Consider the following 27,075-nt stretch of genomic DNA (forward strand, 5'->3'; position numbering starts at 1 on the left):
TTGATAAAAAAAAAATTTTATATTATCAGTATATATAATTTAAATTTTCTTTTAACTCATAATAAAATATAAAATGGAGAGAATGAGACTAAGTGCATAAAATGCTAAATACTATGTCCAAATTATGACAGCTCTTGTGGGGGCAGCCATGAAAGATGAGTACTATTTCTGTGGAATTAAAATCTTCGAGTGTGAATAGGGACCTAATACTCTAAACAACGATATGTTTTGTTAATGGCGTTTGTTTTGTGGGCAAAAATAATTGGATTCATGTGCAAAGGCCAAAAATACCATCATTTTAATCAATTAATGTCCATTTATTGCGTTTCGGGTCCAATTCCACGAACAGTCCATGCTTGATAGCAACTGCCACGTGCCACCATTATTGGATCTTCTTTTGTTTCTTCATATTCTGTTGTTTTGCTCTAAACCTTTAACCCATCACACTCATAATTCATTTCCCTCATGTTTTTTTTGGGGGGGGTATTTTTCTTCTTTTATTGGTATGTTACTGTCAAATTCTTTCACATTAATACAGTTAATGAACGGTTGTTTCTTTTTATCGTTTTGAGCAACCTTCAACCAAATGAGTTAGTTGTTTGGTTGAATTAGACATTTTATGGTCTTTTCAGGAATATTCAATAAAATTGAAACGATACGGAGAAGATTAGTATGACTTTTGCATAAGTCTAGAAATAATAAAAATTTAAAAAGAAAATAAAAATAGACGATGCAAGAACAATTTTCTTTACATAATAAAATCCAAAAAAATAAAAAAAGAATGATCAAAGAAGAGTACGAAGTCTCTGTCCAATTTATGGATAAGTGTGTTAACGCACTACTAATTGATATTGACTCATCCTAATAATTAGAAGAAATTTCATACTTATAAATTTGTTACCTCTTTCTTGGATATTTGTTGTTAAGTCGAGAAATAAGAAAGGGTCAATCATGTTTCTTTCTGCAGGTTTTTGCTCAAGACGAAATGACGAATCCCTTTTATTGATTTTTTTGTTAAGACACATCACATTGTTTTGGTATTTGATGTGTGATGCAACATAATGTAACGTCTAATATGATTAAAAAATGGGCTTAGACACAAGTGCTGATTCAGATTGATCACGACACAACATGTTAATATTAGACATTTACGCAAGTTGTATTAAATACCAAGGTTAAAAATAAAAGATTTTAGAAAAATACGATTCAGCACACGCATACACAAAGTAAATGGATGACTATTAAAAGAATATGCAAAGAAGAATATAACTCATTGGATCAATTTTGTGCGGCAACATTTAACTAGACAAAGAACCTAAAAAATCAATTTAACTTGATATCACATTAAATTAAGTACATGAAAAGTCGGTTTTGTGGATAAATATCACAAACGTTTCCGAATTTAATTTGATTTTGTTTAGTCGAAATTAAATTCTTGTAACTACTGGGAGCTGTACAGTACAATAAATTATTACTATTATATATGTTTATCAAATATTTTAAGATATTTAAAACTAAAAAAGAGTATGGAAAGGAGATGAAAATATTGTATTGTTAAATATAAACAAGTCACAGACGAACAAAAAGAAGATTCCAATAATTACATGTGAAAGCTAGACTTTTGTACTCCATTATATTTACTTGATACTATATGATGTTTGCCTCATCATACAGGTTGTTTGAGGTTCCTATATATAGCTCATCAAACTGCTTATAAAAAAAAATTGTAATTTCAATAATAATGGAAGTATGGAATAATTGATGAATCTTCAAAAAGATTATAAAATGTGAATATATAAATTATAAGCCGCACGAGACATCAGATGGGGATGGGATTTGTGGGAGGCAATTCCTGCCAAAATTTCAGAAAAGATGCATATGGTTCGTACACATCTCAAAATTTCCTATTAATTAAATTTTCTAAAAGACGTGAAAAGATCATACAGTACACACTGATCAGATTGTATTTTCATATTCATGTTTCCAGGTTCGGCCAGCTGAAATTTTGTTTGATACTTGAAAGGTACTTACATACTTTTCCTTGGCATTATTAGTACATATGGGTGACTTTAATTTCAAAGGCGTTTTTATCATTTTAATTGATTCATTCTAACCTTTAAGTTTTTAACATTAAATTCAAGTGTGGACTTCAAAGTTAATTAAGTTACATATATGCAAAGACGGATTCAGGATTTGAGGTTTATGGATTCTTATCGTAATTTTAAATTAATATGCAATAATAACTGGGTTCACAGTTAGATATCTATAAATATTTAGTAAATTTCTTAATATAAATACAGGATCTACGCAAGAGTTATTGGGTTCCCGAAAACCCGTATTCAATGCTCTATCCGCCCCTGTATATATGTACGTCTAACAGGTTGTCTATATGAAGTCTCACGTCGGGTTTTATAAAAATAGCACCTAAAGGGTTTTATAAAAAAAATCGAAAAAGACCATATATGCCAGTGAACTATGCAAATTAGGACAAATATGTCCGTCGTTAATAGTTTGGCATAGATATGCCCAATCCGTCCAATACTTGCTCATTCATGCCCTTAGTTTAACGGAAGTACTATTTTGTCTTTCTTAAATAATTAATAATCGTACCCAACCAAAATCTGCTGATCCGTTTCTTTAGGACCTGACCCACCCATATTTCAAAGATATTTTTTGATATATTATTTTTGTTTGATTGAGAAATTGTGTGATAATCATATTTATTTATTTGAGTAATTTGATAATCGATTTTGTTTTTTGTTATACATCATTTCGGAAAGTAATCCTACTAAAAGTAGTAATTGATATTTATTTATTATTTTAATAATATAATATTCGAATTAGTTTGTGCTTTCTTCAATCATTTTACCATCTATTTTTATTTTTCTCACAATCTATTTTTATTTTTTACCAATACAAATACAAATAACTCCATGTTCACTATAACTTAACCGGATGGATCCGTTTTTTTGTTTAGATAAGTAATTATTAGTTTATTGGATTATTTTCTGCATTACAAATTTGTTATGAAATAAGTAATAAATTATTAAAACAGTGGTGCTTCTTTTTCATTTTTATTAATTAATTATTTCATAACAAAAATAGTGGTGCTTCTTTTCCTTTTTTATTAATTAATTATTTCATAACAAGCACCACTGAGAAAAATAAAAATAGATGGTAAAATGATTGAAGAAAGCACAAATTAATTCGAATATTATATTATTAAAATAATAAATAAATATCAATTACTACTTTTAGTAGGATTACTTCCCGAAATGATGTATAACAAATACAAAAATCGATTATCAAATTACTCAAATAAATAAATATGATTATCACACAATTTCTCAATCAAACAAAAATAATATATCAAAAGATATCCTTGAAATAAGAGTGGGTCGGGTCCTAACGGATCGGGTCCGCAGATTTTGGTTGGGTCCGATTATTAATTATTAAAAAAAGACAAAATAATGGTTTCGTTAAACTAAGGGCATGAATGGGCAAGTATTTGACGGATTGGGCATATCTTTGCCAAACTATTAACGATGGGCATATCTGTCCTAATTCACATAGTTCATTGACATATATGATCCTTTTCCGTAAAAAAGTTGCGTCAATCCACCAACTGGTTTGAGGTTTTAAATTGATTCTCAAAAACATTTTACACCCTTGGGGTGTAGACTTGTAGTGAAGGGGAAATCGATCAAAATTTAACCTTTTTCTTCTTCCCATGACAAGCCCCAACTGCACCCCCAACCGAAAAAGAATTGCATAGAATAATTAAAAGATATTATAAGAAGGAATGGAAGGAGAAAATAGATGTTTGATACGAGGAAAATGTTGAAGACTGGACGGATCGATGCAATAAACTTGGAGAAGAGATATTCTATTATGTAATTCTCAATGACTGCATTTTGTGGCATTGCGGTAGTATATGTAGAGGCGGATTCAGGATTTAACTTTATAAGTTTAGATTCACAATTCTATCATAATTCATCTAATTTAATAAATTTAAATTTTATTATTTGTATATATTTAAGGATTTTTTAAACAAAAATATAAGGTATGAACGAAGGTAACGAGTTTATGATTTTTGGATACGACTTGTTCTAGTATCCTTGGATCTAAGGGCTTCGTGGAAGGAACAAATTTTATGCCCCAATCTCAAAGAAGCTACGAATTCAAGTACTTATACATATACAAGGAACAAGGTCAAAAAGAAAATATTGCCTGATTGTTTGACCGAAATAACATTTCAGAGACATAAGGTTAATTCTATGTGGCGGAGTTAAATTTTTTTTAAAAAAGATTCAGGAAATAACAAATTAGAATATTGAACCTAGGATTTAAACATGCAACCTAAAGAAAGTTTTGAGCCAATTTATCATTAGAATAGAATGCATAGGAGATTAACAATCTATACATATGCATTTAAATAAATAGTGTATATGCACATTAGATTTTTTTTTTCTGATGAAACGAATCCTTTGAAGCTACTCGCAAGTTCATAGAGAAACTATTTTCAGCCAAGAACAGTAAAAACGAATTTGGAGAAAGTACATATAATATGGCCATTATTTTATCAAATGAAGTCCATCTCACATAAGCATAAGTATCTTTGTAAAGTGTAGACTTTGTTGGCAATATTCTTTGGGACCCAAAAATATTGTATTGTGTGTTGGACATCATTTGCACAAGTTGTATCTCTTCTTTTACACCTAAGAGGTCAAGACTTTTTTGCCTATAAAAGGAAATGTCATTAGTTCATTTTAGACATACCAACAAGACTTGTCTTCAATTCTTGTTTCTTCCTTTCTTCCTTTATTAAGAGTGTTTTGTATGAGAGTTAGTGTTGGGAAGAACTTGTGTGAACCCTTTCTTTGGAGTGATCTTGTGAGGTTATTCTCTTAGGGTATTTGGGATTAATTAGAGTGTTTACTCTAATTTTGTACTCTCTTTTGTACTCTTATTGTTATAGTAAATTGCTCTTCTCCGCTTGTGGACGTAGTTCACTTTGACCGAACCACGTTAAATTTGTGTTTTCTTTATCTACTTTAATTGTCGTTGTTATCAACTTCTATTGTCTTTGTTATTGCCATTATACCGTTGTTTGACTATATTCCGCACTACCCGAATTATCAATCCTAACAGTACAAGTGCTTCTCATTTTTCTATAATATAAAATGGGTTGAAATAAACTAAATATGTCAAAATCGTACAACCAATAAGATATAGATACAACTTACTCTATCCGTTTCAATTTACGTGGAGTATCATTTTATTTTTTTTAAACTCTATGATACATGAAATATCATCTATAATTAGGATCGTACGTAATAGTAAGTGTCACATCATATATATATATAGACACCCAAAAAGCTGCAAGAAATTGCACCCAAAATCAGCTGCCACACATAAATCCTAGTCTACTTACTACTAGGGTCTAGGCTGCAGCTTCTCAGCCTCCAAGGCTAGTGTATTCAATGGGGCAAAACTGTGCATCACTTCTAACACCGGCCCTTGAAGTTAGTTTGTTTCAATAGTTGTATTTGTCTGACTATAAGAAATTGATACTTGTGTCTTAAATATTCTCTAATATTGTGCAACTGTAAAATCTTTTCATTAAGACTAAATTGAATAAAATAAAAAATATGAAATTAAATTATTTTTAACATATTAATAAAGAAAATGTATATAGAAGAGAGGGAATTGTATATAGAAACACAACTCTGGTTACGAAAGGAGACAAATAGACGTCAAATGTTGTTGAAACACTTGAAATTTGTTATTGGAAAATATTAGTCATTCTGTTTGGTTTAATATTCACTGTTCCTTGAGCCGATAGTCTATCAAAAATAATATTTTACCTTCGCAAGATAGAAAATTTTTTTGCGTATACGTTACCTTCCTCATATTCTATCTATGGAATTAAATTGAGTTTGTTGTTGTCGTTGTTTGGTCTAATATGAGTAATATCTAATTGCAGCGATATTAGATACTATTAATTTGATTAAAATATTATATCAATAATATTAGAAGAGCTGTCGTGACCTTTGTATATTGAACTTATATATTCTTTTGTTTTATTTCCATCTTTGTTTATTCTCGGAAGGCATGTGTTATAAATCGAAATCTCTTGTAACTTTTCCTCTAGAAAATAGTTTTAAAAACCCTGTGGCTCGTAGAACAAGACACTTTAGAGCCCGGGTTATCTCAAAAGCTCACTTTTACATGTAACTAGAACATCACGAAATTAATGTAAAGGTTTCGAGGTTTGTTCTTTAAATTCTTTTTGTTCTTTCTCTCTCGGTTACAACTTACAATTAAAAAGGTTTTTAATCCCACAAAAGTTTCTTGCTGTTCCAGGTTGTCTGTATTAATTTATTTATTTTTTGGACTAGAACCATATCTTTCTTGAGCTGTTAGGTTGAGATCCATACCTACCAATTAAAAATGTTATACTAAAATGTTGATCAAAGTGACTAAGTTTTTTTTTATGTGAACATAGAAATTAGTTACATAATTTGTTTAAAATAAATTAATAAATTCTGAAACTATGAAAAATACTGTATAAATTACTTTGCAATAATTAAAATATCCTCAGATATATGACTTTCTCAAAATATGACTCTACTCGTAGCTTTTGCTCCATTCAAAATATGACTCCCTCAGATATATGGCCATATAATGAAACAGCAGATTACTATTTACTTCGTTACATTTAGTTGGATTAGGAGAAGATGTTCTATTTATATTATGCTTATCAACTAATAATTACTGAAGTGAAATGAGAAGATTTAAGATCTCAAGGGGTTGTGTATAAGCAAGTGTAAACTTGTATATATGTTTCATTTAAATTTTTACGGGATCAACTTTTTCCAGTTGGTATTACCAGTTTCGTGCTAAGCTTGCGAGAAAGAACTTCTTACCAACTTGAAACAGTGAATCAATTAAAAATCTCCGATAAGTACACCAAAATTAATTTATAAGTTTTCATAGTTGACCATAAGAAAAAAGAGAAAAAATTTGCTCAGCCAACCATAAAACAAAAGATTGGAGGAGTAAAGAAAGTAAAAAGTTGGTTATATTTCTTATTGACTTACTTTTTTATACTACGTGTGAGAATACCAGTATCACCTCTTTCTTAAAAATCTGAAAAAGAATAAGACTTAAATATTGCAACAAGCACCTTAAAACTTACGGCAAGTATTTGTAATTAAGAAAAGAAAACAAACCTAATCTATTTATATTATTATAAAAGCATTAATACAATATCGGTTTACAAAAATAATCTTATAATATTAAGCATAATAACTCATAATAAAAGAACATAACCGGAATTCTAGATATTAGCCTTATAATACTATTAGTTTTAGGACATAATATATCCTACATGATTATCTTTAGGAATCTTATTAGTATAATTACTTTGGGGATATCTAATTCATATAAAATTGAACAAGTAAATATCTTTAGTCATGTAATCATATTACTTCCTATTACTAATTTAATTTGAAAACGTATTATAATGTCCTATTACTAATTTAATTTCAGAATGTATTATATTGTCCAAATTCATTTAGAAAAATGAGAACCTATATTATTATAAAAGCATAAATACAATATTAATATATCAAAATAGCCCTAAAATATTAAACAGAAGAACTCATAGGGAAATGACATAAGTGCAATAACCTATTTTTTGGATTACAATACCTTCTATGCTAATTTTTAATATCAAAATTTTAAAATTAATAAATTTTTGTCTATTAAATTCTTATTAAAAATACGTAGGAAGATTTAATAAAATCAATTTCATAAGAATCCTCCGTATTGGCATTACATTACCACTCCATAAATGTGTGAAAAAGAAAAAAAAAATGGTTGGTAAGAGTCAATACCACTAATGATTCTACAACATAAAGATCTAAAACTGAAATGTCATATCAATCTTTTACTCTTTGAAAATAAAATTTATGGTGGATAAAATTATAATTAATATTAAATATTAAAAATAAGAGATAAACTACTATTAAGATCTGAATCAACATAGAATAAATTATTTTTTATGTTAAAACTAAATAATTAAATCTTTTAATTAATTATTTAGCAAGAGAATCCAATTCAATTATTATTTAAATTCATCATATGAGTAAAATTCTTATTCAAGTTAAAAATAAATTAGAGTACATAAATGTATTCCATAAAAAGAGCGTTAGAAAACAAAATAAAAATGTTAGTATATTATTAAGAATCAAAATATTATACAAGTGTCAGAGTAAGCACAATCAAAGCTAAATCCTAAACAAGAACAAGCTTTCAAGATTATATTATAAAGAGTCGACTCTGGTACAACGAGATTATTCTTTGTAGATGCCTCCGGCGGAATCGAAATAATATTTCTATATATGTCATGCATTACTTGCAAATATCATATCAAGAGGCATGACACTATTAGCAATAATAGCAAATGATATACCAACAACAATTTTATTGTGAGGCCATCCACTTTAGATTTGATATACCTCTTCAAACAACTTAAATAACCATCACAAATATATCAAAACAGAGTAATGGTGCTAAATTTATAAGGAAAGCAAAATTGATAATATGGGATGAAGCGCTTATGGCTAAGTGTCAAACAATCAAAATAATTGCCCGAAGTTCTAGAGATATATTGGGTATTAATGAACTGTTTGGTAAAAAAATTAATGGTTTGGGAGGTGACTGTCAAGTACTACCAGTAGTTCCAAAATCGACAAAAGCAGAGACTGTAAAAGCTAGCTTGCCAAAGTTATACTTCTGGCCTCAAACGAAAAAGATTCAACTGACAAGAAATATAAAGTAAGAACAGATACAGTATTCAATGTCTTCTTGCTTCGTGTGGGAAACGAAGATCAGAAAAGCATCCAATAAAAGATGATTTGGTTCTTCCTGAACACTTGGTTATCAATCACAATGGTATTAGTAGTGCATTTAATAAGAGAAATATTTCTATCATTAAATTAAAATGCAATATGTGCAAATCGCATGATAGAATTAATAAGATATCTTAGCTAGCATAAATGAATATGTTGATCAACTAAATAAAATGTTGATTGCAAAATTTTATAGTAAAAATAAAATATGTTTTAGTTTTTGACTCAGCTAAAAATAATACCAATAATTACTACCAATAAGAATAATTAAATACTTTAATACCAAATGACATTCTACCATATGTTTGTTGTCAAGTTTCTTATTTCCTACATATGTTAGTGTCACCGTATATATAATAGACTAAGTTAAAATTGATTTTCCACTGTATATAGGTTAATTTTGAAGAAAAATATGCTCGTTATGCTACTGAAAAACTTAGATACGCCGAATAGCTTATGTATTTGCACATAGATGATATATAGAAGTTTTGACAATAACGTCATACACGCAAAAATTATCATATTGGTTAAAGTACTTCTAAGTATATTCTTATCCCTGAATTCAACTTTTGTCTTCCGAAACTAAGGAATATCCTTTTAAATTTGAGTGAATAATTTTTAGTATGTTTATATTTTGCAAATATAATAAATAAAGCATAAGGACAAACATCCTAAATATTGGACTATAATTACCGCAATATGTTTTCTTGCACGAACAACTGTATGTTGCACTTTTAAGAGGGATATCAAGATCGACAATAAGAGTTATGGTTAAGACAGAGCAACCAACGTATTAGGAAGAAACATACACAAAAAAATATTGTCCATAAAGAAGTGTTCGTTAAGATACCCCCACATTAATTACTTTTAAACTATAATATATATAATTATCTAATTAACATGACAAAATTGATCATTTGTGTAAGTTTTGATGATATCCTTTTATTTAAACTTCATGTATTATGTTAATATAATAATATTTTCCGGCATTTAGATGATTGTTGTATTATTATACTTAAAATTTCTCTCATTAATTAAATTTTATTTTTTCTTCATATAAATAAATATTTAAATCATCATGTGCCATTATTAACGTGCAACGCACGTTCATAGATACTAGTATAATAAAATGTGACTAAAGCTCCTCCTAGCATTAGATCAAATGAATTTAGTATATATATTTATGAGTTTCTTTTTTCTTTTTCTTGTTTTAAAAGAAATGGCTATAGAAGATTTATCTACCTAGTTTGAATTAAAGTGCACCCGACATTTAGATTGATTGATATAAGGATGCTTGTATAACTAATCCGATTGCTTAAAGATAAATCGTGGGAAAATCGATTTCTATTTAATCGAAACTTGACAAGAGAATGTTACAATCTCTGTATTAATGTTGTGAAAGGTAGAGAAGACAAAGAAAGACATGTGAGGATTTATGTTATATATATTGACAATATAAAAGAATTTAAGTAATATATATCGCATTTCTAGGATTCCGCTTATTAAAACAGATTATTAACTTTATTTTTTAAGTTATCACATAAATTTTAGGGAAAAAAGGCCAAATATATTCTTCTACTTTCGGATATTGTCTATATTTAACATCCGTTATACTATCCGATTAAATTTACCCATACCGTTATACTCTCCGGCCAAATTTACTCCTATCATAATTAAACTTTTAAAAATTACCCCCCAGTCCGTCAAGTGACCAGAATCTCTAAAATTATTTTAATTAAGTCACATATTCTTCTTCTTGATTCACTATTTTCGAAATAATTGGCATTTACCTACTTTCTTAATTGAAAAAAATAAGAGAAAGAAATATTAAAACAATACAACAGTTAGTAAACAAAGTATAGTAAATTGAAGAATTTAAATTAGGTAGCTTGTCTAAATTCCAAAAGTATTTACAACATCTCAACTTTAATAAATTCGTTGCGCCAAAGGTATGTAGACTTTGCAAGTATTAGTGATAGAAGTTGGAGTTCCTTGGAGACTTTACATTGTCGAATTCAACTTTGCTTTAATCAAACGCCTACGCATTGTGCACTCTTAAGTTAGTCGATCGAACTCTCTATTAGCCAGACAATAACAAAATATATTCGAATATACATGTACATATATAATGATCGGATGCATATAATACACACTAAATAGACCCACTGAATTCTACGATGTGTATACGGTTGATAAATAAATAAACTTTTAAACCATTTCCGAACCCATTATCACAAGAAGAGAAGTGAGTGCATTGGTAATTAAAAATATCCATGAATAATTTTTATAATATAGTACCTTTAGCATTCACATCAATAGTAATTTTTGAAATAGTGGAGCAAGAAAAATAACAAGTGATTTAAATATTTGGATTACTTAACAGATCAAGGAGTAATTTTTAAAAGTTTACTGATGATAGGGGTAAATTTGGCCGGAGAGTATAACGGTAGGGCTAAATTTAGCGAGATAGTATAATGAAGGTTAAATATAGATAATATCCGAAAGTAGAGGGGTATATTTGGCCATTTTTCCTAAATTTGTCAACATGTGAGAATCCAGTAGCTCTTGCATTATTAAAATTTATTAAATATAACTTAGTTGTTAAATTAAGATTGCTGTAAAAATCCATAAATTTCAAATTATGGATCCTCCTTATTATAGATTGTTAGTTGACCCTAATTTATTTGAGATTAATAGTAGTAATAGTTGTTGTTATAGATCACCTTAATTTAAGAGTGTAAAATATGCCAGTGCACATAAATTAAGCTCGGCAAAGGAGAAATTGACGGAAAAGTGAAAGAAGTCAGAGAGCATGTAGATCTCAGAAATTCTGATGTAAAGTAGAGCCTTTTTGCATGGATTCTGCTGAAAGATTATAAAGGTTTCGATCGCTTTTTGAGCATTCTTATAAGCATTATGTCTAATACTACAAAGAATAATTGACTGTCTGTGTGTGCTTATAAAGTCTGATTCATGCGATTTTGAGCACAATCTCATGCCAAATATGGTTGCCCAAAAATCAACCAAATTACTAATAGCAAGAAGTAATCTATTTGCAATAGATTACTTTAGAAATTTCTTGTATAAATAGTTGTTGTCGGAGGCCTATATCTCATACTACCCTTCAAGAAATGCAGCTATGGAATTTAGGTGCTCTTTAGGTGTATTGGAGTTTGTTGTTAATAGTAATATTCATATTGTTACAAATATATATATTTGAACACCAAAATTATTTCAATATGCAATGAAACATAATATGCCATTCGATTGTTTTAATTTATGTGACATAATTTGACAGAACACAAGATTTGAAAAGAAAATAAGATTCCATTCGAGTGAATATAATATAAGAAACTTATGATTTTAAACATACCATAATATTTGTATGGCTGCAAAACTTGTCATTAAGGATAAAATGAAATGTTTAAGTTAATTCACTTTCAAGTTTAGAAAGCTATCGTTCCTCCTTGAAAGGGACTAAAAAGAAACCAAGGGAGTAATAAGATAATTAGACGAAACGAATTTATGTGAATGTATAGGTTAAAATAGATAAAAGTTGGAAATGCCAATGCTAAAAGCATCCAGATTTAGGGATCAAACTTCTTTTCCTTTTATTTTTCGTTTGAGCAAAAGGGTTCAAACTTCAATTACTTTGTATTATCAAATACAATTTATGTATTTAACCTTTCATAATAATACCTTAAGTTATAGATTCTTTATTTCTAAAATGTTTGAAATAACTGCACTCGAAGAACAAATTTTTGTCAGCAAATAATAATTTTTTATCCAAAATCAAATCAATTGACTGATGGGTGCAAGATTCGTCAAACGAAATCCATTAACAAAAAATAAAAGACCCTATGGAGATTATACTGTGAGCCTGTGACTCATCTACCTAATATTTTTATTTCGTTTATCTTACAACTATGTTGCTCGAATCCTCTAAAAAGGGGTGCCAAAACAGTGTGGCATCCTCCAAAAAATCAATATTTTTGAGAGAATCTAACATGGATGCAACAACATTTTTGAAGGATCCAAGCAACCTAAAAATTCAGAAAATAAAAGAGATTTGCCCTCAAAGAACACATCTCAATTTCGTAAGACCAATAAAACCTGACCCCCAAAAGAAGAGGTTATATTATTCAAATTGCACACTAAATTGATATCTATAATCAAGCATATGTTAAATCAAAGATAAAACAACTACCATGATAGGCTGCAACAATAAGTGCAAGCTACCAATTCTTTCTCAACTCAACCTGCCTAGTACAAAGATAAATGATAATCCGCCAATAAAACTTAAACATAAGTGCTAATTGCTTAGGTAAAAAAACCCACAGTACAAGAACTAGAATTCACAATGATTCATATCTCTTCTCTTAAGCATCTACTCCCAACTCCAGAAGTAAAGTGTGGTTTAGTTTATTAGCCACTGGACCAACGAATTGAATGGGACCTGTAATCAAAACCACTAGAGATGGTGAGATGGAATGCTCCAATTTTCCCTAAACTTGTGTAGTATTAGGTGCAGCAAGTTATTGATGATAATCACTAAATAATGCTTCATAAACTACATTCATAAAACCATAACAAAACCAGTTAAGCAAAAGTAAGGTTGTTACAAAGAATATACCTGGGTTAATGTATCGGTTGTTAAGAGCCCACTCTTCCCGCTTTGAAGCAAATTTCTTAAATGGAGCACCTGAATGTACATTCCAAATTAGTCTTCAACTTGGTTGCACATCAGTACGGTTGCATTCAGTAAGAGAAACAGTTTTGATAACTTTAGCATTGTAATAAAACATAGTAATTAGTTTCCCTGAGAAAGGAGGAAACAAATGAAGCGCCAGGAAAGGAATAGAAGTTCTATTATATCTGCAGAGTTCTAACCTTCAAGCTCCACCATAGCCTTCTTGATCACCGGTTTGAACTTGCCTGTAGAATTGAATGCATTTTCAACATTAAGAGGAAAATTTTGAAATGTTATATCAGGGTGAAAATTGATTAAGGGAAGAACAAGCATTGTACCGTGTCTCCTCTCTACGTCCATCAATGAAGTGAGTGCTGTTCCACCAACGGTCCATTCTTCAACTGGAGCAGCCAAGTTTCCAACCTGATACACAGAAAATTAAGAGCAACTTCAATACAATTAGCTTATGCGTGAATTAAAGGATATTCTAAAATGAGTCGCATGGGTACAAATTTAAATGGCACAAAAAGCACACACCGATGATATCAACCCCGTCTTCCCACTTTGCAGCAGTGTTCCTGCACCGTATCCCAACGCGTAACAGTATGTGGAATCAAAATTGGATGGCAAGCCACACCTTCCTTCATAACTGGGAAGTGGTACCAATTGTCAGTCCTTTCATTTTGTATGATCTGATATTCATGGCATGACATAAACAGAAAGTAAAGCAGTGAAAGAACATGCAAGAAGAGTACCCGAAAAAGTGGGATTGTCCTTTAAATTGAGCATTATATGCACCCTTCTGCTTCCTCTGACCCAATTCAGTTTCAACCATTTGAATAAGCATTTTCTCAGTTTCAATTTTAGCTACCTGCAGAAGTACCACTTACATGTTACCACATTGTGTAGCACGGAGTAGAATGACTTTTTAACCATGATGAATAAATACCTGGACATTTCCGTGTGGATCTCTCTCAAGCAGCAGTTGTTCCTGAATAGCTAGGGGCAGCAACTCAAAGAGCTCAAGACACTGAGGAGTAAGCTTCTTTTTCCAAACACCAGCTTCATCCACGACATCATGAGCCAATATTTCGTTTAGTTCCGCAATGAGTTGCTGAACCTGCACAACGCCAATAAAAAGTCAGAACTCAGACGATCTGTTTCCAAAAGGTTTACCAGTACAAGGAAAAAGAATACTTTGACCAGGGAAAAGTTAGAGAAAAACTTCAATTTGACGAGATTAGGTTTGCTTATATGCTGTTTTACCTCAGGAATGAAATCTATAAGTCCTTCGGGAATGAGGATCACTCCATAATTGTAACCTGACTCTGCACGCTTGCAGATCACATCAGCAATATAGTCCGTAACATTCTTAAGAGTCAGTTTCTTTGCAAATACCTGCCAAAATATGACAAGTTTGAGATATAGCTGGTTTGGAAGTTTGTTAAACTTAAAGAAAGTGATATAAGCATCGTATAACTACAGATTAGTGATCAAAGATTTCTTCATTTTCTTAATGAGGCACGCCAAAACAATTAGACTATTGATTGGCTTCACGTGCACCTTTAATACCCTTGGTTCCTTTCAAAAAAATAAAAGGGTTCCTTTCTTCCTCCTCTCTTTGTAAACTTTGACACCTTATGTTTACGTAGAGCAACACTTCCTATAGAATGATGCCATTTTTATTCAAGACAAGCAGTCATATAGTTTTCTTATTAACAAGAAACAAAGGTTTATATTTTCTCCAACGATTTTGGTGTGGCACAAGAGTGTTAAATTAAGAAAGATACCTCTTCTCCAATCAAAGTAATGTTTGGATGAGTTTGCAAAGCACACTCTAGAGTAATGTGTGAAGCAGCACGCCCCATGAGCCGCACAACTGTTACGAGTAAAGGGACAAGGTTATGATATTTCAGATATATGCATAAGCAAATAGAGATAAATGAGCAGACAATGCTATTTCCTGCACGGGGTAACTAGTTCAAGTGTTCAACTATCAGCGGCAAAAATTCATAAACCATATAGTTCAAATGTGTGATTTTATCATGGTGCAGGGAAAGCACGCTTATATCACTGTACAGGCTCGTTTTTTTTTTTTGGGGGGGGGGGGGGGATAAACTTGAACGTCAACCAATTTCTAAGGCTGTTTTGGAAGAATGGAGCGCGTGGGTCAACATAATGCAGTCTAAACTCAAGTAGACTAGAAACGAACATGGCTTATGTGATTCAATTTCTTAGGGAAGCATATAGTTTGAAAAAGATTGATTTCCAAAAGAATTGTGATGTCGGTAGGAGAAAGTATAGTGCTTTTTCAGTTATTGATTACACAAGTATCCTATCCTGGAATGAGGAGACATGTGATAAGAAGTGCTACATGGAGTTCATCCTTCCATATGATAGGGTTAGTGAGCTTACAATGATAGTATTTTCCTGTTGATCGAGCATCTATCATGACATTTCCAATCATTTCGGCATATATCTGTAGATTAAAATTGGATTTAGTACATGTGAACCTTCACAGGATAATATGCGACTACAAGATAATACACTATTAAGTTTAAAACTTCGAGCAGAAAAATGAGGAAATCAGACTATATGGAATATTATTGATTAAACAAATTCAAAGAAGGTAGCATTTAGAAACAAAGTATTTAAGTTTTTCAAGATTCCTTGTATTGAGCTTGTTATAGAATGAGAAAATTGTTCGTCGATTAGAAACTGATCTTCTGATGGCCAACCAAAATCAAATACGGAGTACTATATAACAAATATGAGGAAAATGATCATGCCAACCACCACAAGAAAAAGCATTCAGGTACATGCCCAACAGCAAGGTTTAAGTAGCAAGTATATTGTGTTTACGAGTCTAATTCGCATTTTTTTAAAGAGTCTAGTACACATAAATTAGTCGACATGACAGGATAACTAAGACTAGTTGACAGTAAGACTGAATTCCGAAATGTTAACGTCATAGTCCAGATAACATCCCAAGCAGCTTCATTTTCTCTACTTTGTCAGAACTTAGACCTTTTTCTTTTATACAGATAGAAAGTCTCCAATTTTTATAGAGAGAAAAATGTGCTACTCAGAAAGAATTACCTTGCATGCCGTATCAAAGCCAAAACTTGTGGGAACCTCTTTGGATTTCAAGTCACCGTCTATGGTTTTTGGGCATCCAATAACCCGAGTTTTCAAATTTTTACTTCTGAAAAACACAACTACCTATTTAGCCACAGCAATACCACTGATTAAACATAAAACACGATCATGTCACCAGCTAAATTTTATTTTTCATTTTATTTTTGGGCACAAATGTTACCTGAAGTTTTCAGCGAGAAGACAAGCATTTGTATTGGAGTCATCTCCACCAATTACGACAAGTCCATCTAAATCGAGCTTCTTTGCTGTTTCTTCAGCTTGCTTAAACTAAAAAAATGATTTGGAATTGGTCATCGATGTAATATTCATAGCTAGAAAGATCATAGAAGGTACAAAAATTATAGAATCTGGCAAGTACCTGCTCTGGAGTCTCAATCTTGTCCCTGCCACTGCAGATCATATCAAATCCACCCTGGAAGAAAAATATGAATTCTTACTGTTACTCCAAAATAATGTGATGGATTTTGAACTGTGATAAGGGATTGAAGTTCTAGAATGTCTTGTTAGCAGAAAAAAGTTACCAGCCAACATACCTGATTTCTGTATGGGTAAATATATTCAGGGGTCAACACCACATACTTGCACTTCATGATCCCAGCTGGTCCACCCCTGAATCCATATAATGTGCTTCCCTTGCAATGAGTCTGCAAGAAATCTACCATCCAAATATACAAAGTTGATTAAAAGCGAAAATCTGCAAGAATTAAACTGACATAAGTTCTTGACTATGATCTAACCAAATATTCCAGAAATGACATTATGTCCTCCGGGAGCTTGGCCTCCAGATAACACCACCCCAATTTTCAAACTCTGATTCATTGCAACATCCCCAGAATCTTCGGGCACCAATGATGCAGATGGTTGTCCGAATAGGGAAGGAAAAAGCTTTCCAATCTCCTCTGCAATCACCAAATCATCCTCAAATTAATCATACACATCACTTTCCAATTTGACAAACCCAAAAGTGTACAGAATATTCCGACAGTTGCCAATTATAAATCTATAATAAATCTAACAAAAAGTGAAGAGGATTGACACTAATCACAAAACATTTACAAAAATACCAAATGTTTGACACTAATAATTTATAATTGTACACCACTTAAACTGACCACAAGAAGTCATAAAAAATGTCATGCTCCAAAGGAAGGTTCAATAAACCTTATACAGCGAAAGGGTGCAGAAAGACTTTGCAACATTAAAATTCTAGTTTATAATTCCTATACTTCCTAAATCCAACTTTTACAAGATTTGCTCCTCCTTAATTGGTGTTTGTATGGTATTTGGTTGAACTTGAAAAAGGAGTAGCTGGAAGTATGTTTGGAAATGCATTTGAAAATCGTGTGAAAATGATTACTTGACTTGAAATACTCCTCAAACCAATATTTCAATAGTTCTGAAATTCAATATTTGCAAACACTGTTGGTCAAACTATTTGAACTTTTTTTTCTTTATAACCGGAGAATCCTCGAGGGCGGGAGGTGTACAGTTCAAAACTCACACAGCCACGCAATGAGAGCAGAGAGAAATATGCTTTCTCCTTTTACTGGAGTTCAGTATTTAATATACTGAAATGATATTTGATATTTGATGCTCACAGGGCCCTTAATAACCTTGAAACTTGCTTTCAACTCCTTAAAGCACAGCGCAAGTGTCCTAATCTAGTTAAGGTGGCTATTTGAATCCTTCATATCCATTCTATTTTATATGGACCCATTCGTCCTAATCATCCTAAATTATGCATTTTTCATCTCTAAAAACCACAAACAGTAACGCATATGCTTTATTCAGATAAAAGTGAATCGAACATACAGACAAGAGATCATGCAGAACAGTATAGTAGCTTGATCTACGACACAAGAACATTGTAACTCCACAATTTACAGTGCAAAAAATGTGGAGAGCCCATGCTTCTTCTTCTACTACTTTGGATAAAATAAGTTAAGATAAAGAGCAAACTTTCAGTACAACAACTCATGAATTGAATGCAAAGACTACAGAGCGTGTAAAACACCATGGTGACTTCATCTATAATTGAAAAACCATTGTTACCCAGGAAAATGCAGTTAAAAAGAATACAGATCGGTACAGTAACTTGATCTATCAAAGTAAGAACACTGTTACCCAAGAACATACAGTAAAAACCAATGCAGAACTAACTTGATCTACTGCAGGGAAAAGAATTATAACCTAAGAATTACAGTTAAAACGATAGTAGAGTAACTTCATTAATTACCTGGGTGACCGGCGGCAGAAGAAGGAGGCCCATCAACGACTTTGAAAGGGCTACCGAGGACAGAAGGAAGAGGAAGAGGGTGATCTAAACGGCTGTTTTGAACTTCACTGTAAACGGAAGGATAACGACCGGTTTCCGGTGACTTGACAGAAGAAGCTAAATCGCCGTTGGAAAGCAAAGAAATAGTAGCGGCGGCCATTGATTTCGCCGGAAAAAAGAAGAGTTGTTGTTGTTGGGGTTAGGGAGTGAGTAGTAGTGAAGTTGAGAGGCAAATATCAGATCTTTCGGAGCTTCCTATTTTATTGCTGTTCTGTCCCCATTTGAACTGCTAAAGGGCAAAATTGTCCTTGGAAACTCCGTCCGATGAGTAGGACAGGGGTATTTTAGTATATTGGCTTACAATACTCACGTGCCAAGCATGCGACTTCGTAAGGGATTATTTACCAAACCAAGTAGTATATTAAATTAAGGGAAAATGCCCAAAAATGACCTTGTGGTATTCGAAATGGATCAATTATAACCTCCGTTTAAACTTGAGTCCAAAAATAACCCTGCCGTTATAGAATGAGTCTAATAATGTCCTTGTGTTATTCGAAATGGATCAATTATAACCCTCGTTTAAATTTGAGCTCACCAATGACCATGACATTAAAGAATGGGTCTAATACTGCTATTTTTCTAAGTTAGTAATGATTAGGGGTGTAAAATGAATATTTAAAAACCGACAGATCCGTGCCGAATCAATTTTTAGGTTTCTTTTAATAAAACCGTAGGTTTTTATATAAATCTATAACCGTACCGATAATTAGGGTAGGTTTTTTATTTTATAAAAATAAACTAAAAAAATATTGAACCGTACCGAATAAATTTACACATTAATGATCAACATACCGGCATGTTTTCTCCAAGTAATGCACCTAACGTGATGGTGTCCATTGGGATTATGGAAATCCAGTCGGACTTTGGACAAGGCTTATCTTAGTGGATTATCACATGGACAACGTTCTAACCCATACTAGGTTTGACATGATGCATGCACAATTGATATTGGAGTGAGGTTTCTAGAAGGGTCTAGACCGGTACTCTCAAGTGGACAACTTGAGAGGGAAAGGCACGGGACCGTCGACTGCACCGCTGATCGACTAGTCTACCGCAAATAAGCCTTTCTGATTTAAAAGGTAATTTTGGAAGAGCGCGGACACTCATCAAGTGCCACTATGTTATTAATCGGGCACGAGTGGAATATGATGTGGAGCATGCTTTATGCAAAGATAACAACACGTTGCCAAGTATTTGCATGATAAATATGTAAAAGCAATAAATACAGTATTAAGGTAAAACATAAAAGACGTAAAAAGAAAGACAAAGGAAGAAGTTAGTTCATGGAATATAGGGAATGTAATAGAATAAGGAAGGGAGTAGGGGTGGCAGAGACATGATGTAGCAATCTTTAAACAAATGAAGAGCAGTTTAGAGCAAATAAAGGTGAATAGGAAAGGGATATGCATGTTATAGCCAATTTAAGCAAAGGAAGGTAGAGCAGGGAAGGGATGTGCATATTACAACGAATTTAAACAGGTAAAAGAAAAATGGGAGAGGGATGTGCATGCAGTATCAAATAAAAATGGAAAAGGGAAGCGCGTTTATATCAAAGAAGACTAATCCATATAAGCCAAATTCGCTATGGTAAGAGCCTAAGTGTAAATCCCCAGCAGAGTCGCCATGCTGTCGCGCCCCTTTTCTTGCGAAATCGGGTTTTAACATGTGACAACTCTTTTAAGGAGGTATTAAAAGAGGAGAGTCGTCCCCTAACGATTTTTAAGGTGCGTTAGGGCTACTATTTGCAGATAACTCTATTTTAGCTAGTCAACACCAACAAAGATCGGGTAAGGGCTCAAGTTACCTCAAATAGAAAGTGTTAGGCATTCCTCGAGATCCACAACTGTGGGTCCCGACCGAACTTAAATTATATGGATTAATCTATGTGATCAAGTAAAAAAAGAGAGTACAAAATTTAAAAAATTTATTACAAAGAGATATTGAATAGGGAGGTGCGGCTATTTTGTTCATTCTAATAGAAAAGAAAGGAAATGGGGGGGATCCTAAGTTTTTTAGCCTAAAGTATTACCCCGTGCAACATAAATAATACTTCGCAACTCCTTTTAGATAGGAGTTGCTCATATTATTCAGCGGGCACAGACTATCATCTCCTGCTACCCGATTACTATGTTAAAGTGGTTACCTAAAAGCGTTCTAATTCAATTCTAAGTCGTACCCTATGCGTGCACTACCCGGCCCATACCTATGGTCCAGGAGGTATTGGACCTCTATTTGGGTGGTTCTAGACCTCACTTAGGATGCTCAGAAATGTCAAAACTAGGCGACATACAAAAATACATTGTACTTTACATATAGGCAGTTAAGGTTCAAGATTGCCTCCACAATTAAGCAACAAATGCACGCAAGACAAACTTCATGTTAAGCAATTTAGAATTAAGAAACTTAAATCCCTATAGACATGATTTCTACGTGACAAGGCATCAGGGCTTGCAAACAGTTTCAAAGGCCAAGCGTTGCTCATAGACAGGATTATACGATTTGCATGCTTATTAATAAAATTGCAGATTTTCGGTTATTAAGCCTAATGTGTCTAGGTGACTCGTGCAGTAAGGAATAATGACAGGACCATTGGGAAGATCTCAGAAGTGCATAAAAAACCATATTGAGAGGTGCAACATTGACTCTTATTAAGACGAAACAGTGTTGTCCTATAGGCAGGATCTCTAATGTTTAGTACTTGGAGCTGATTTTATCATTACACTCAACCCTATAGATATGTTTTCTAGGTGAACAGTGTGATGCAGTAACGAATGATATGATTAAAATCCTATAGGCATGGTTTCTAGTGAACAGTACGAGATAATAGCAAATGGGGTGATCAAAATTCTATAGACATGATTTCTAATGAATATGTTGAAATGAATTGAAAGAAAGTTCGTTGATATTTGTTCCTATAGGCAGGTTTTCTAGTAACACGTAGCAGTAAGAATAATTGCAGCATTTGAATTCATGTTTTCCAACAGACAGTGTGTGTGTGTGTGTGTGTGTGTTTATCCTAATGACATAGTTTCTACATTGCACATATAAATTGAACGGCATATATAGCAAGTGAATCAATGAGTCCTATAGGCATGTTGTCTACCCCTTTTACACAAACATTAAGAATCTACCCCTTCCTCATTTTACTAACACCCCAATTGTTTATACAAAAGTTATTACAGGCCCATTAATGAGTAAGATACAAATGTTATACAAATAATGATAATAGGCCCACAGCCGGCCCAAATGAAATATCCAGCACTGTCTGGGCCTTCAGCAATTCTCACACAGCATACCCAGACTTCTAACAAGCTGTCGTATTCATCAACACAACCCCAGAATCCATATAGGAGCCCAAAGTCAATTCATATAACCATATTTTCAAGCATTGCATCATTTAAACCAACCGACTTAGATGTACAATAGATAATAGGAAGAAAGGGGTTGAATGGGGGTAGTTTAAGTTTCAGGGAATGACTAAGGACCCAAATCCTAGTGTGTCAGAGTTCACAAGGGCCTCAAATGGACCTCGAGTAGTGCTCACACTAGGGAGGTTAGCAGTAAAGCCTAGGTAGCCTTGGCTTTCAGCCGGCTAAGAATGAGAAATTTAAGAGAGCATAGGTAACAAGTAAAGGAGAGTAGACCAAGGTTGAGAGACAGGAATTGAGGGATACAATTATAACTTAAAACAGACATGGCCAAGTTGAGCATATAGAGCAGATAATCGAACAGGTCACAGGATTTAAAAGCAAGTTTAGTAAAGATTTAGAAGCAGGTTCGACACTTAGCACATAGACAGTCACATATTGGCAGAGTTAAGGAAAGAACAAGTTTGCAGGATTGACAAAGATTATCATGTACAAATGCCCAATACCAAACAAGTGAAAACCTAAAGGTCCAAATTATACTAAGTATATATCCTAGTGTCATAAAATAGCCATGTTAATTTCACATCAGACAACAGAACAGCATTAGACATGATGAGGCAACACAGATTATGACAATTACTGGCGGATCAAGTGAGCCAAAAATATGTTGAGGGACATATTAACAAAGAACTAGTCATGGTTGGTAGAGAAGGATCTTAACACAGACTTAAAACATACTACATGGCAAGATTACCATTACAGAGATTCAGAACATAATGGGAAAATAAACTTATGTCAGATAGTAAATATAAACATTCAGGTTTTGGACACAATAGACTAATTAACTAAAGAAAGTATAAATTATGCAAATGAAGCATATTCAAATATTAGAATTGACATTTTAAGCAAAACTAAACACTAAAGAGATGCTAACGAGTACAAAGGTCACACACATCAGTAGTTCAGAACAAATTGGCTAAACGAATTTAAGAGAATCTAAATTGCTCAAATTAGGCAAAAACGTGTTTCAGAGTAGCCACATTATGTGAAATTAAATGCTAAAGAGACCTAAAACTGAGGTAAAGCTAGCAGAATTACACACAAGGGCAATCCAGAAACATATTAAGCTATGAATTTCAGAAGTGAGAATGTATGCGAATCACAGACACATAAGAGTGAAATTGCAGAAGTCCAGTAACTTACCAGTTAAACGAACAAACAGTAAAGAGCAAAAATTTCACAAGAACTCAGAATCTCAATGCGTCAAAGTTCCCAGGAGCTTCGAAAGAACTCCGGGCAATGCTCGCACCAAGATAAGATTGAATAACAGAGTCTTAGTGGCCTTGGCTTTCAGCCGACCAAAAACAGAATACAGAACAAGAGAATAGCATAATAAAGCCTCAATATTTTTAGTGAAAATATGTCGATTCAAGTCTGTCCTAAAAGGGGAATGGGGAGGGGTTTATATAGCAGTAAAAATTGAACGAACAAACAAGGAAACAAAATAAATCAATCATAGAATAAGGAAAGAAGGCATGCAAAATCAGTTCGAAATCAATTTAGGAGAGAAATCTGGTAAACCCTAGTCTTTTTAGGGAAAGTGTAAATCACAGAAATTCAAACGAAAAAGGACCCACATAATACAGTGTTGAACGTATGTAGACAAAACTGTGCTCAATCAAAGATTCGAACCCTTTTTTGTTCGATTTCGAAGATTATTGCTTGCAAACTTAGGCAAGCACCTAAGTAATACCACAAACGGATAACCAGTACCAAAAGGTTCCAAACATGGTAAAAAAATAATGGTCGAATCCCATTATCAGTGGGATTAGGAGAGGGATTTAGGGGGGGAGGCGGCTAGGGTTTCTCAGAGAAGAAGAGAGAGTATAGAGGATTTAGGGGTGGCGAAAATCGGGAATGGGTCTTTAGGGTTTGGGCTTGGGGATATAAGGAGAGATGGGGATTTAATATGGGTCGTTGATCATTGAAGATCAACGGCCCTGATTGAATAAGAAATGGGGCGAGTTAAATGCAACGGGTCGCGATCGGATTTTTAAAGGGGTCGTTTGGTTGGGCTTCTGAAGAGTGAAGTGGAGTGGGCCAAAGGTTTGGGCCTGATTTCGGTCCAGAAATAGCCTTGTATTGGGCTATAAATTAAATATACGAAATTATTTTAAAAATAATTCATAAAAGAGATTAATAAATAATAAAAACATCACTTATGCAGCAAAAATGATTTAGAATGCTAGATTGACATTATAAAAATATAAAAAAAAATCTATTTAGCACAAATAATACAATAAAAAGTAATTATGCATAGAATATAGGCTATTATTGCAAAATTATATAAATGGCTTAAAAATAATTATATGAAATAAAGTAAAAATATTATGAAACATATATATGGGTACAAAATAAAAAATTGGATGATTGAGTCATCACAAAATAATTTAAAGGATAATTAATAAATATTTGAACAATTTCAATACAAAAAAAAATTGATTTTGAAGTTTTAAAATTATAAAAAATTATGGAAAATGCTTGCATAAATTTTGTAAATTAGAAAATAATGTTTTAAAAGTATTTATACTTATTTAAAAACATATGAGGGCAAAATTAGGTATCAATAGTATGTCCGGATCGGGTTTTGGATGACCGAGGAGCGTTTCGGCGCTTATTGTGGAAAGTTGGCATTTTTGAAGAATTTCATAAATTTGGTTTGAAGTGTATTTTTATGTTATCGATGTCTGTTTGGGATTCCGGGCCTAGGAATAGCTTTGTATGGTGATTCTGGTCTTAGAAGTGCGTCCGAATGTGGATTTGGAGGTCCGTGGGTCATTTCGGGGTCATTTGGCGAAAGTTAGAAATTTGAAGGTATTTGGAAAGTTTGACCGGGAGTGGACTTTTTGATATCGAGGTCGGATATCAATTCCGGAAGTTGGGCGTGGCAGGGCATGACAAGCATATGACTACTGGCATGATCAACTAGGTAGCATTCCTCATTAATGTCGGCACCGCATGAGCATGGCCGACCCAAAGGGCATGACCAAGTCCAAGACGAGCACGACCGTCATTCGTAAGGAGCATTCTTTAGGCATATAGGAGCCAATGAAGACCCCATGCCCATTGCATTTACCGAATCCGAGAGTCCGAGCATACTAATCATGGACCAAGCCTTCGCACGACGAAGCGAGGACGACGTGGGACACAACTGCAACTTTTGGTTCACCCCGCACGTCGAACGCGAGAGGCGAAAGGCAACCAATTGTGCTTGATAATGCATGGGCATTAGGTATAAACCACAAAAAACCAACGCCGAACGCGCAACCATGTGTTTAACAACCTGCCCACCCTGGTTCACCCCGCACGTCGAACGTGCAGCCATGTGTTGTTGCCAATGCCAACATTGCAAAGCCAAGACAAGCCCCGCCAGGCACGAACATGGGGTTGGAGTGTAGAAATGAACAAGGCGCCCCAAGTTAAAGGCACGGACACAACCCATAACAACCGCACGACCTTCAACATGTACTAAACTCAGCCCCATGTGCACGGCACCTTGCGGCACTACTTGCACGAGGCCTCGACATTCCATTGCCAAAAGCCATCAGCTGCCACGAGCGATGCCGCCACCCGATGTTACCCGCAACAACCGATGGCATTCAGCATGTACTGAGCTTAGCCTCATGCGTATGGCACCTTGCGGTGCTACTTGCACGATGCTTCGCCGTTCTGTTGCCAAAATCCATCAGCCGCCACGAGCGATACCATACACAACCCACAACAGCCGATGGCCCCCGGTCTTGTACTGAGCTTAGCTCCATGCGTATGGCATCTTGCGGCGCTACTTGCACGAGGCCTCGCTGTTCCGTTGCCAAAAGCCATCAGCTGCCACGAGCGATGTCGCCTCCCGATGTTTCCCCTAACAATTGATGGCATTCGGCATGTACTGAGCTTAGCCCCATGCGGACGGCACCTTGCGGCGCTACTTACGCGACGCTCCGCCATTCTGTTTCCAAATGCCATCAGCCACTACGAGCGATGCCGCCACCTGATGTTGCCCCCAACAACCAAAGGCATTCGGCATGTACTAAGCTTAGCCCCATGCGCATGGCACCTTGCGGCGCTACTTGTACGACGCTTCGCGGTTCCGTTGACAAAAGTCATCAGCTGCCACGAGCAATGCCAGACACAACCCACAACAACCGATGGCCTTCGGCATGTACTGAGATTATCTCCATGCGCACGGCACCTTGCAGCACTACTTGTACGAGGCCTCGTCGTTCCGTTGCCAAAATCCATCAGCTGCAACGAGCGATGTCGCCTCCCGATGTTGCCCCCAACAACCGATGTCATTCAGCATGTACTGAGCTTAGCCCCATGTGCACGGCACCTTACGGCGCTACTTGCACGAGGCCATGCCGTTCCGTTGCCAAAAGCCATCAACTGCCACGAGCGATGCCGCCACCCGATGTTTCCCCCAACAACCGATGGCATTCGGCATGTACCGAGCTTAGCCCCATGCGCATAGCACCTTACAGCGCTACTTGCACGACGCTTTGCCGTTCTGTTGCCAAAAGCCATCAACCGCCACGAGCGATGCCAGAC

The 27,075-nt window shown here is 34.0% G+C and overlaps 1 protein-coding gene and 1 pseudogene across 1 annotated transcript; one reads left to right on the top strand and one right to left on the bottom strand.

Moving 5' to 3' along the window:
* The first annotated feature begins 621 nt into the window (after nucleotides 1-621).
* LOC117278726 (U6 spliceosomal RNA) lies at nucleotides 622-710 on the top strand (annotated as a pseudogene).
* A 12,301-nt stretch (nucleotides 711-13,011) lies between these two features.
* On the bottom strand, nucleotides 13,012-19,294 carry LOC104104211 (pyrophosphate--fructose 6-phosphate 1-phosphotransferase subunit beta). The gene is made up of 16 exons (XM_009612235.4): nucleotides 19,004-19,294; nucleotides 17,505-17,666; nucleotides 17,301-17,422; nucleotides 17,126-17,179; nucleotides 16,928-17,034; nucleotides 16,708-16,813; nucleotides 16,024-16,087; nucleotides 15,399-15,487; nucleotides 14,875-15,006; nucleotides 14,558-14,728; nucleotides 14,364-14,479; nucleotides 14,146-14,257; nucleotides 13,947-14,031; nucleotides 13,809-13,853; nucleotides 13,552-13,620; nucleotides 13,012-13,374 (listed from the first exon to the last, which is right to left on the bottom strand). Exons 1-16 carry the CDS (start codon nucleotides 19,200-19,202, stop codon nucleotides 13,298-13,300), a joined length of 1,710 nt encoding a protein of 569 aa, XP_009610530.2. The 5' UTR covers nucleotides 19,203-19,294; the 3' UTR covers nucleotides 13,012-13,297.
* Between the last annotated feature and the right edge of the window lie 7,781 nt (nucleotides 19,295-27,075).

The sequence above is a fragment of the Nicotiana tomentosiformis genome, chromosome 2 (genome assembly GCF_000390325.3).
Source record: "Nicotiana tomentosiformis chromosome 2, ASM39032v3, whole genome shotgun sequence".
Taxonomy (NCBI): domain Eukaryota; kingdom Viridiplantae; phylum Streptophyta; class Magnoliopsida; order Solanales; family Solanaceae; genus Nicotiana; species Nicotiana tomentosiformis.

Bases quoted from the DNA above. Each gene is read 5' to 3' on its own strand.
- LOC104104211 (XM_009612235.4), bottom strand. From the start codon at position 19,202: ATGGCCGCCGCTACTATTTCTTTGCTTTCCAACGGCGATTTAGCTTCT. The intron at 17,180-17,300 runs GTATGTTGGCTG...TTTTTCTTCCAG, and splicing joins TTTACCCATACAGAAATCAG to GGTGGATTTGATATGATCTG. The intron at 14,480-14,557 runs GTATTTATTCAT...GTACTTCTGCAG, and splicing joins ATCCACACGGAAATGTCCAG to GTAGCTAAAATTGAAACTGA.